We start from the raw sequence: 12,582 nt of genomic DNA on the forward strand, positions 1-12,582 counted from the left end.
CATGTGGATTTATGACCAAGAGTAGTCTGTCCTTCCCCCCATTATAATTTTATTTTATTTTGACTTTTTAGTAATCGTTTTTAAACAGAAGACTTATAGGAAATAGTGTTACGAGTACCTATATACCTATCACCTAAATTTAATGTGTTAACATTTGCTTCACTTTTTTTTTTGTTAAAGTATTTTTTCACTTTTTTATAAAGTAAAACATAGAAAATGCACAAATTATAAAGGTATTCCTTACTACCTCACAGATGAAGAACTAGAACATTATTACTATCCTGCAAGCTCATCCTGTGCCCTTTTTAATCCCTAACCCATCCCTTGTCTCCACAGATAACCAGTATATCAGTTTCAAACACTATAGATCATTTTTCTTGTTTTTCAACTTATAAATGGAAAGAATCTACAGCATGAAATCTTTTGTGTCTGGCTTTTTTGTTGTTGTTGTTCCACATTGTAAAAGTCACTGATGTTATTGCCTGTCATTGTAGCTTATTTTCGTTGCTGTATATTGTTTCGTTGTACAAACATATCACAGTTTATTCTGTTCTTGGTAGCTATTTACATTGTCCTCTCTCTCCCTCTCTCCTCTTACAAACAGTACTGCTACCAGCATTCTTTTGGTGCATATATGCATGCATTTCTATTAGGAATATACCTAGGAGTGGACTTGCAGGGTCATGGAGTATATGCATATTCAATTTAATAAATACTGATCTTTAGTTTTCCGAAGTGGTTGTACCACTTTACACTTCATATACTCTTAGGTGAGTCTCAGTCACTTCACATCCTTGCCAACACTTGGCACTTTCAGTCTTTTTAAGTTTAGTATTCTGATGTGTATGTAGTGGTATCTCTCTTTTTTAAACCTTTTGTTATAGAAAAGTTCAAATATATAAGAATAGAAAGACTAGTATGATAAAGTTCCATGTTTCCTAAAACCAACTTTAGTATTATTGGTAAAGGACCAATCTTGTTATATATGAGTTCCCACTGGACAAGAGGAGCAAATCCTAGATATCATATTATTTTTTTCCATAATTTCTTCCAGTATGTGTCTGTAAAAGATAAGGATTTTTAAGGAACTGTAACTCTGATTTGATTATTATCCTGAAAAGTTAGCAGTAAATTCTTCAACATATTAAAGAATATAAAGTATGTTGTAGACAGCATGACTCTTCATCACTAATTATTAATACACATTTCTAAAATATTTTCTTATCCACACTAGCACTACTATAAACAAAATTAATAGTAATTCATAAATAGCATCTAATAACTAACCCATATTTACCTTTCTGCAATTGTCTCAACTGTCTTAATGTTGGTTTGTTTAAATCAGAATCCAGGGGCACTTGGCTGGCTCAGTTGGTAGAGCATGTGACTCTTGATCTCGGGGTTGTAAATTTGAGCCCCATGTTGGATGTAGAGAGTACTTAAAAATAAAATGTTTAAAAATAAATAAACCGGAATCCAAATAAGAGTCACACATTTGCATTGCTTTGGGTTGTTAATGCTTCTTAAGTCTCTTATTATAAAAATAGTTCCTCCCTCCCACCCCTGCATTCTCTTACTGAAGAGACTGGGCCAGTTGTCCTGCGGAATGTCCCACCTTCTGGATTTGTTCCGTTCAACCTTTGGATTTCCTATAAACTAGACTAGATCTAAAACTTCCTAATATGAAGGCTAAACATTTTCACTAAGAGTAGTTCATGGAGTTGCTGACGGCTCTGTATTCCATCTTACCAAGAGGCATGCACTGACTGGCAATCCCACAATTAATGATGCTGGCCATGTGATATCAGAGCTCAGGTTTTTCAAGAAGGGGGGGGGAACTTTGAGCTTATCTTATTACTTTTTATTGTAAGTGAGGAATTTAGACCCAGAAAGCCTATGATTGGTCCAAGAGGACAGAAGGAGTTAGTGATTTGGCTGGGGTTAGACCTAGGAGCTTGATCTGTGCTCAGCCTCTCACCACTATATCCTGTTACTTTCTGCTATGATTATCTCTGTGTTTGCGTTCTTGCTAACTTTTTAAAAAATATATTATTCTGTGAGGATTTTCTCTAATCGACATTTAAATGACTTAGGATCTTCAGAAGGATAAAAAAATAATACAAACAATAAAGTGTGGCTTTGCACATAAGTATAAAAATTTCAAGTGGTACAGAAGATCTAATTCTGTGGGAAAGTTTTAACTCTATTTTTCTTTGAAATACCCAGTGTTCAGGTGCTACTTTACTTTCTCTTTATGCTGACCAGGAAGGTGATGAATTGGTATTCTCAAACTCTCAAAGCAAAGTGCTAATAGATGAAAAATCATTAATTACTACTAGATCAATTATTTACATGTATAGTAAATATTAGCTGAACAATGCAACAAATGCAGGCAAACCATGATGCAAATGAATCTATGATTTTATATTAGGCTAACTGATTGCCTACAAATGACCATTTATTAGCCTTTTTGTAGAACTAATGTTTTCTCATAATTGATACATGGCTCAAAGAGAGGTAACATGGACATAGGAGATATTAGTGACTTTTAAGATTACAGAATTGGCTTGGCCTTAGGTAGGTCCTATAAGAACTTAGGTCTTAAGGTCCAGGTCTTGACAAGTCACATTTGTAGCTGTGTCCTTTATCTCCCATCAGAAAGATAGTGTTCTCCAGCAGCTTGGAAATGAGGCCACCAAGCATGACAGAGAATATGGAGACCCTTTTTCTGGGCAACGAGGTGGGATTTTTAAGGTAGAATAGCAATATTTATAGTACAGTTTCAGCCATTTAAAGGAAGCTTTCCTGGGGCTCCTGGGTGGCTCGGTCAGTTGAGAGACCAACTCTTGATTTTGGCTCAGGTCATGATCTCAGGGTTATGGAATCGAGCTCTGTGTCAGGCTCCCCGCTCAGCACGGAGTCTGCTGGAGATTCTCTCTCTCCCTCTTCCTCTGCCCCTCCCCCTACTCATACTCTCTCTTTCTTTCTCTCTCAAAACAAATAAATAAAATCTTAAAAAAAAATTAAGGATGCTTTCCTGGCTATATTTTAATGTTGTTACAAGATAATTTGCACTTTCTAGAGCGTGTGTCCCCTCAATAGAAGAAGGACTTTAAGAATTATATCAAGAGTTTAACTTCACCAGGAAATACCTGACTGTATTTCAAATTTGTCATTTCATTAATAGTCATTCATGTATATTTTCCTTTTACTGCATATATGTAATTTTCTAAATGTTTTTGTAAGTGCTTCATTTTCTAAGTCTTAATCTATGTATCTTAAAGATACATTTTTCATTGTGTTGAATTACATAATGCATATACTGTATTGTTTCCTTATTTCCTTATTTTGTTTCAAAGAAGCATTGGATTTTCACTTAAGTCGTGATTTCTGTCTCTTCTTTGAAGGTTCACATTGGTTACCTTCCTAACAAGCAAGTCCTTGGCCTCAGCAAACTTGCAAGGTAAGTATGACTGTGTGGTGAATAGGAAAACAGATTTGTAGGACCTGCCCTTATATGGCAAGAATCTCACAAGGCTTTCTTGACTGGTGTGGATCTAACTTGGAAGTCACGTTGCTACTTAAAATTTATGGTTGCAGAGACAAACATATTTGGAGGACCTGAAACACAAATCCCTTTTCTTTTCACCCCTCACTGCCTTCCTCCCATACCTTCCAACCCTCTTCCACCAGCACATCCTTAAAGTCTTAGCTCATACCCTTTTCTGTAGAGCTTTCCTTGACTAGAAAGGATCCGAGGGTGCGTTCAGTCCAGCCCCCATACTTAAGGGTGGTTTAGTTAACTGGTGGGAAGAGGAAACTTGCGCAGGGGTCTCATCGCACTGCACTGTTTTCAGACTTTTAATCAAACTACTCTTTGGGGTCTCGACCCCACTGCACCTGGGTATCTCCGGGCATCTCTCGGGGGTCCTGCAGGGCCATTCATTCACTTCTGGTTTCTTTACCTCTGCAGACACGAGACTGTGCTGTGCCTTTCTTGGCTTTCTCAGCAATATTCTAAAACAATAGTTACTCTCCTATTTCTCTCTTTTCTAATACAGTCTTCTTTCCCATTCTTTCCTGTGGGTTCATGCCTTTTAAAAAATTCCTTTGCTACTGTTTTTATTTCAGCTTTAGGAAGGAGAAGTAATAGACAAGTATGGTCATCTCTGTTTAACTGGAAATCAACTTGAGGATGTGTTCATATATCTCTGATAGGCTCAGTCACCAATACTTTATTGCCCCTAAATATTCTTTTTTTTGTAATTTCTTTGTATAGAGTTAGTGAGTCCTGGGTATGGGGAAATGCTAGGAGGTGTGTGTGTGTGTGTGTGTGTGTGTGTGTGTGTGTGTGTGTGTTGAGAGAGAATTAAGAACAAAATGAGTGAAGGGCGCCTGGGTGGCTGAGTTGGTTAAGCGTCTGCCTTCAGCTCAGGTCCTGATCCCAGGGTCCTAGGATCGAGCCCCACATCTGGCTCCCTGCTTAGCAGAGGAGTCTGCTCCTCCCTCTCCCTGCTTGTGCTCTCTGTTGCGCACGTTCTCTCTCCCTCACTCTGTCTTAAATAAAATCTTAAAAAATAAAATAATTTTTTTAAAAAAAGAACACAATGAGGGAATAGGTGATGAACATATAGTCAAGTGCCCCTCACCCTTTAAAATAAACCAAGCTAGGTGTGGATAATTTGAGGTTATAGTGACTGTATCAAAATTGGAATAAATGAATCTTTGTGACCAACTAACTATACAATGGCTCTGATGGGTTCCTGCTGCTTCTCCACATAGACACTGGGATTCACCACAGTCCTGAAATGGTGGTCCAGCTCTTTTTCAGTTCTGTGCTGGAATCTGTAAAAACCACGCTGTCAGTCTGACAGCTGCTCTCCACAGCTCTTCTTTTTACTTTGTTTTCACTTCCACTTTCTCACTCATTTCCTCTGTGGATTAAGGAGAGAGTAGGTAGAGGAGAGAAATTTAACTTCCCTAGTTTCTGACCTCATTCCTGCTCAGCACTCTCTCCATCAGACAGGGCTACTTGGTACCATGAAAAGATGTTTTTATATCATAACTGTAATTGCTTCACTGCAGAAAGGCTCTTAACACAAATTGAGAAACATCTCACCACTTTTCAGTGATCTGTACCCAGTGGCAGTGCCAAGGGGTGGCTGAAAAAGGGTATTGGTGGTGATGGCAGAAAATAATCCTAGTATAATTTTTCTTAGCAACCCCCTCCCTAATAACTTACTCCTAAATGATTAAATAAAGTCATGTCAACTGTGAATGGAAGTGTCTTTACTGAAATTGGTTATTCTTACTGTTTTATAAGACACAGTCTAAGTAAAGTCAGTGTGGTTGTCTTGTAAACCTAGCTTTAGGCACAGCCCCATGGCATGCTCCCTTCCAGCAAGATTGCTAACTCTATGCTTTTCCTATATGGAAATTCTGGCACTGCTGATGCTTTTAACAGACTGTCCATATGTGAAAGGTATGTAGTGGATAGTTTTCACATTATAAGGAAGCTTGGTAAACCATATTAAGCCTTGGTCTAAATGTAAGTAGCCTTCTCTAGAAGACCATGCTGTGTAGCCCATGGGTAATACTATGGAAATGGATTCTTGAGTAATCCAGTGAGACCTTGGAATAAATGGTAATTTAGGGGTAGAAAGGAATAATCTTTAGTTACTTCCTTTCCTAGTGAAATGGAAAGATCTCTAATAACTAAGCTTTTATGAAACAATACAAAGGAGTTGATTATTAGCATGGGGATTTGTCCTTATGCTAATGGGATTAAAACTTAAAAAAAAAAAAAAAAAGGAACACTAAACCAAAGAACAGAGTGTATGTTACTTTCAGATATTTGTAAAAAATTTGATTGAAGGATCTATTAAACAGGAAAGAAGGCTAAGATTTTATCCAACCACTTATTTCTTATAAGAAGTAGGAATATTTAGGGAATGAAGGGTAATAAAGAAAGCTGGATGTGTTAGCAAAACTTCACTGCTCATTTTAATCTTGTATGTGAAGGCTGTTATATGCTTGCCTTTAAACGAATGACCTTTCAGTGCCAGGGAAGTCAAATATCAAACAGTAAAGCCTTAAGTAACAAGAAAATGCCAGAAGTGAGTTGATCTGGTTTAACTCTAGTAGAAGTCTAGAGTAAATGTAGTTTGAATAGAAATTCCTTTTGTTGGGGTCCGTGGATGGCTCAGTCAGAGGAGCATGCGACTCTTGATCTCAGGATCATGAGTTCAAGCCCCATGTTGGGTGTAGAGATTACTTAAATAAATCTTAAAAAAATAAAATCTTTAAAAAAGGGCCCTTTTGTTGCTGAAAATGCATTGAACATATATTCATTTTCTTGCCTTAGAATAACTGAGTGAACATAATTAAATCTTGAATATAGAACTGAAGTGCCTCAGGATAGCCATGGTTAATCTACTTATTGAGCATCGACTGTGAAAGGGTATTGTGTCAGCTACGATGGCTGCTGGAAAGGACACAGCCACTGCCTTCAAGAAGGGTGGACAGTGTGAGGCAGCAGGTACCTCTGAAATGCCTGGTTTGGACCTCTGAGTTCAGAGGAGCCAATAGGACTGTGGCCTGGCAGGGTTGAAGAGACCGAGAGGTGGAAGGCTGGGCAGAATTCTAAATGAAAGAGAAATTCCTTTAGGTATAGTTAATACATAATAAGCAAAGGCAAATAAGAGGGTAGGCACAAGGCCATATTCCAGTGGATAGGGAGCAGATTAATTGGTAGAAATAAGAGATTTAGGCAGGGATGACTGCAAGATAGTTGGAAAGATAGGGTGGGCATTAGATTACAAGGGGAACATTCTTTTTTCCTCTATTATAAAAGTAACATACTTACCAATTAAGCTTAAATACAAATGAGTGAGTAAAGGGAAAGCCTTCCTTTCTATTTCCATTCCTCAACATGAAAACTAGAGATCTCTTGTCTCTTGACTAGAGATTGTCCTTCTGGAAAATTTCTTTGCAAACACAAACACAGAGCTCTTTAAAACTAGCAAAAACTAAACAGAATAAAAAAGGGAGATCATACCCCACATTCTATACTACAACTTGTGCTTTTTGTTTCTTAATTTTTAATTTTTTTTTTTTTTTTAGAGAGAGAATGAGAGACAGAGCATGAGAGGGAGGAGGGTCAGAGGGAGAAGCAGACTCCCCGCCGAGCAGGGAGCCCGATGCGGGACTCGATCCAGGGACTCCAGGATCATGACCTGAGCCGAAGGCAGTTGCTTAACCAACTGAGCCACCCAGGCGCCCCTTAATTTTTAATTTTTTTAAAAGTAATTCCAACATGGGGCTCAAACTCACATCCTGAGATCAAGAGTCACATGCCAGGCGCCCATGTTGGTATTTTTAATTTAAAAACTTTGAAATCCCTTGGACATCTTTTAGTCCAAAAAGTCTGAGTTCATTTTAATGGCTACATAGTATTTCTTTAATTGTTTAATATAATTCATTTAAACAGTCTTTGATAGAAGTATAGTTTATAGTTTGAGACTATTGTCAAAAAGGGGAAAAAATGCTTTTGTGAATATGTTTTATATATTGTAAATTACTGGAATTAAATTGCAGGGTTCAGGGTAGCTGAATTTTTGATATTACCAAATTGCTCTTCAAAAAAAAAGCATATCAGTTTATATGGTCAAAGGGTGTGTGTTTCTCCACTTTTGCCAACACTGGGTTTCATCACACTTTTCAATCTTCCCCAAACTGATAAGTGGAAAAAGGTACCTGGTGTTTTAATGTATTTTTTTAAAACTTGCATTTCTTTGGTAGAGTTTGAATCCCTATAGAAACGTCCTGCTTTTAGTTAGCTTTGCTAATTTTTCTATTGGATTGCTTATCTTTTTATTACTGATTTGTATGACCTCTTTGAATGTTAAACCAGTTAGGTCAGGTGCTGCAAATAATTTTTCCAGGCTTGTCATTTGTCTTCTGATTTTGTTTTAAAATATTTTTCCACAAAGGAGTTTTAAAACTTTTATGTAGTCATAAACTCATGTTTTTGGGTTATTTTTATGGTCTTATTTTTATGTTTAACTCTTTGCTCCATCTGGAATGTATTTTGGTGCAAAGAGTGAGAAAGAATCCATCCATTGCCATTGTATGCTCACTGTACCTCCTGCAGCACCCCCATTTCCCTGCTGTTACCATGCTGCCTTCTTGCCATCTTTGCTGCCACTCTCTGTTGGGCCTTTCTTATGTTCTTTACGCATTATAAAACTCTGAACTCCTCCTTGTCTCTAATCTCTCAGTGTCTTTAAATCTGCTCTCATACACTGCTAGGATGTACTTTCTAAAGTGTGGATTTGATGATGCTGCTCCTTCGTAGCTCCCCATAGCTTTTAAGATAAAGTTCAGACTCCTTACTTTAGCTGAAAAGTCCCACTGTGATCCACCTCCACCTCCTGCTGCTTTTTGCTCTTTGCTCTAACCATAGTTGAGAATTTGCAGCCTGGTGACAAGTCAAGTTATATGAAGACATCAAAAATACCATTAAGATTTGCAAGGGTTAAATTATACCATCCACCTGCAAAGGAGCTACCAAATAACTTTCCTAGTTGCCAGAGGAGGAAAAAGAGGAGAGAAAGCATAATGCAACAAAGGAAACAGAGGACCTAGCATAGATTTTATAAGACCAATAAGTGGGCAATTCAGATAAGATGTCTACTTAAATCCAGTACCTAATTATGTCCCCTTTATTAAAAAAAATTATAAAAGTTAAAAATAAAAAGGAAAATTTATCAAAGGAGACAAGGTTGGCCCTCTTATATTGAGGAACTTTGTATAATAAAAGTGGTCATGAATCTTTTTTTATTTTTTGGTCAAATTGGTTCAAAACAGAAAACAGGAACTGGACTAAATGCGTAGAGAAACTGACAAACCTGAAAGAAGTGAGTGGAACACTAATTACCTCTCAGTGTTGGTCACACACTCTACTGACTGAGCCAGCCAGGTGCCCCCCAAAACCATTTAAAACTAGCAAAAACTAAACAGAATAAAAAAGGGATGGGCAAAAATTTATACAAAGCACAGTAATAGGATTTTGGCCAAAAGGCAAACTTTAACTTAAAAAAAAAAAAAAAAAAAAAGAATAGGCTATTGTGTAACAAGAATAGTTGAAATTAATACAAAACTATTTTTAAAAATGAGCTTTTTGGAAGTTAAAGTTCTTTTAAATTCCTTTGATATGATAGACAATCATATCAAATAACCCTAATAAATAAAGTTAAGGGATACAAATTAATATGCAAAAGTTAGTTGTGTTTCTACACATTAATAACAAACTGTCAGAGAAATTAAGAAAACAATCCTATTTACAATTGCACCAATACTTAGGAATAAATTTTAGCAAACAGGTGAAAGATCTGTACACTGAAAACTATAAGACATTAAATGAGAGAAATTGAAGAAGATCCAAATAGATATCTCATGTTCTTGGATTAGAAGAATTAATACTGATTAAATGTCCATACTACCTAAAGAAATCTACAGATTCAATGCAATCCCTCTCAAAATTTCAATGGTGTTTTTCACAGAAATAGAAACAACAATCCTAAAATTTGAATGGAACCACAAAGGACCCCGAATAGTCAAAGCCATCCTGAGAAAAACCAAAAAAGCTGGAGACTTCACACTTTCTAATTTCAAACTAAATTACAAAGCTGTAATAATCAAAACAGAATGGCATTGCCATATAAATAGATACATAGACCAATGGAATGGAATAGAGAGCTCAGAAATAAACCCATGCATATATGGCCAATTAATTTATGACAAAGGAAGAATAAGGGAAGGATAGTATCTTTAATAAATGGTTTTGGGGGGCACCTGGTTGGCTCAGTCAGTAGAGCGTGTGACTAAGCTGATGTAGTTGACTCTTTGGTTCATGAGTTTGGCCCCACATTCGATGTAGAGATTACTAAAAAATAAACTTGGGGCACCTGGGTGGCTCAGTTGGTTAAGCATCTGCCTTCAGCTCAGGTCATGATCCCAGGGTCCTGGGATAGAGCCCTGCGTAGGGCTCCCTGCTCAGTGGGGAGCCTGCTTCTCCCTCTGCCTGCCACTCTCCCTGCTTGTGCACTTGCTCACTCTCTCTCAAATAAATAAAATTTAAAAATAAATAAAACTTAAAAACTGGACTCCCTTCATATACTATACACAAAAATCGACTTAAAAAGTGATTGAATATAAGACCTGAAACCATAAAACTAGAAGAAAACATAGGGGGTAAGCTTCTAGACATTAGTCTTGGTGATGATTTGACACCAAACATAAAAGCAACAAAATAAAAAATAAACAAGTGGGACTACATCAAACTAAAATGCCTCTTCATAGCAAAGGAAACCATCAACAAAATGAAAAGGCAACCTACAGAAGGGAGAAAATATTTGCAAATCACCTATCTGGTAAGGGGTTAGTGTGCAAATATATAAAGAACTCGTACAACTCAATAGCAAAGCATCAATCCAATTAAAAAATAGGCAGAGGAACTGAATAGACATTTTTCCAAAGAAGATATACAGATGCCCAACAGATACATGAAAAGGTGCTCAATTTCATTAATTGCATTAGGGAAATGCAAATCAAAACCACAATGAGATATCACCGCACAACTATTAGAATGGCTACAGTACTATCAAAAAGACAATGTAAGTTCTGGTGAGGCTGTGGAAAAAAGGGAACCCTTGTACACTGTTGGTAGGAATGTAAATTGATGCAGCCTCTATGGAAAACAGTATGGAGATTCCTCAAAAAATTAAAAATAGAACTAGCATATGATCCAGCAATCCTAATTCTGGGTATATATCCAGAGGAAGTGAAGATAGGATATTAAAGAAATAGCTCTACTCCGATGTTCATTGTTCTCACTGGGGGGAAAAAAGATAAATATGTGAGGTGATGGGTGTATTAATTAACTAGATGGGGGATTTTTTTTCCCCAATGTATACATATGTTAGATCACAATGTACACTTTGTCTTTAAAATCTTTGTCAATTATACCTCAGTAAAGCTGAAATTTTTAAAAAACCTGTGCTTTGGAGATAAATTTATAGCCACAAACGCTTTCATTATTGAATAAGAAACCCAACAAATAAACTAAACATTCAATATTTTTTTTTAAAGAAAAAGCAAGCTTAATAGGACAAATAGGAAAGAAGTAAGAAAAATAAAATGATTAAGTTAGAAAATTTAAAAAAGAATAGAAAACATAAATCCAAAAGATCATATACCATAGATTGCTTAGCAGTCTGATTGAGAGGAGAAATACACCTAGAAATGAGAGGCTATGTAACCAGAAATATGCTTTAGAAACTTTAAATCTTTATTAATAAGTTTAAAAAGATGGAGAGAGAAGGGAATGAGCCAAGAGTTGGAAAACTTGGATAAATTAGTAGCCATTGGAAAAAGTCAAATTAATGTTGGGAGTGGGGTGGTAGGGAAAGGGGTGGATGATCAATTTAATAGACAACCTCCAAGTAACCACTAATTCCAGTGTTGTTTAAATTATTCAAGAGCATGGAAAAACCTGAAAAGCTACACAATTAATTTGATGAAGCTGCCTGTCTCTGACAAAAGTCTGATAAAACTAGCATTTAAAAAGGTGATAGACTAATCCCACTTATGAATATAGTTGAAAAATCCTAAATATTAACTCCTACTTTAACAGGTTCAAGTACTGTTTCCATCATGACCCAGGGAGATTTATTCCAAGAATACAGAAATGGCTTAGATTAAAATTAAGAACTACTGATTCTGGGACTATGGTAAACTAGATGGTAATGATATCCCCCCTAGTATAGCTTACTAAGATAGAATGTGTATGAATATTTCAAATGTTGGGGAAAATGTAAGGCAGTTCCAGTGAGAATTCACAAGAATTAGCCAGCACTGGAGTCAAAGCCAGGGTTCTGTCCTCCTTTTCCACCCCAAATTGGGAGAGAGATGACCTGTTAGCTTTGTTCTGGGGAGAGCAGGAAAAAGAACACATAGCCGTGTATTCACAAGGGTTAGGCTCAGAATTCACATCACCATGTTTGGTCCTCAGAAAACCCAGGGCAATAATTAAAAATGTTGCCAAGGAGGTAGCCTTTTAGCACCTAGCAGAAACAAGTGCTCATTCTCTGATGCACTTTTATTTTGGCTTCAGAGAATTCCCACAAATGATACTCCAAGGAGCATGAATTCACCAAAAGTAAAAGAAAAGCCACCATGAGTCAGAGTCAGCTGAAACAAATGGCCAAAGAGGGCAGAGGCTGGAGCTAATAGACACAGAACATACAACAAATATGTTAGAAAATAAGAATCCTGAGGGACGCCTGGGTGCCTCTTGATTTCGGCTCAGGTCATGATCTCAGGGTCATGAGATCGAACCCCATGTCTGGCTCCACACTCAGTGGGGAGTCTGCTTGGGATTCTCCCTCCCCCCACCTCTCTCTCTCTTTAAAAATAAATAAATAAATCTTAAAAAAAAAGAATACAGAAAGTTTGGCAAAGGAATAAACTTTTAGAATTAGATTGGGAAAAAAAGGACCAAATAAAATCTCGAAAAAAAAG

At 36.8% G+C, this 12,582-nt stretch overlaps 1 protein-coding gene across 2 annotated transcripts in view; it reads left to right on the plus strand.

Annotated features, from left to right (window-relative positions):
• The window catches only part of GCH1 (GTP cyclohydrolase 1), a 45,886-nt gene that overhangs the window by 28,012 nt on the left and 5,292 nt on the right, over positions 1–12,582 (plus strand). For both annotated transcript variants that reach the window (XM_021701425.1, XM_021701426.1), the window contains exon 3: positions 3,408–3,463. In XM_021701425.1, coding sequence (XP_021557100.1) covers positions 3,408–3,463 — 56 coding nt within the window. The remainder of the gene's footprint in view (positions 1–3,407; positions 3,464–12,582) is intronic.

The sequence above is a fragment of the Neomonachus schauinslandi genome, chromosome 9 (genome assembly GCF_002201575.2).
Source record: "Neomonachus schauinslandi chromosome 9, ASM220157v2, whole genome shotgun sequence".
NCBI classification, from domain to species: domain Eukaryota; kingdom Metazoa; phylum Chordata; class Mammalia; order Carnivora; family Phocidae; genus Neomonachus; species Neomonachus schauinslandi.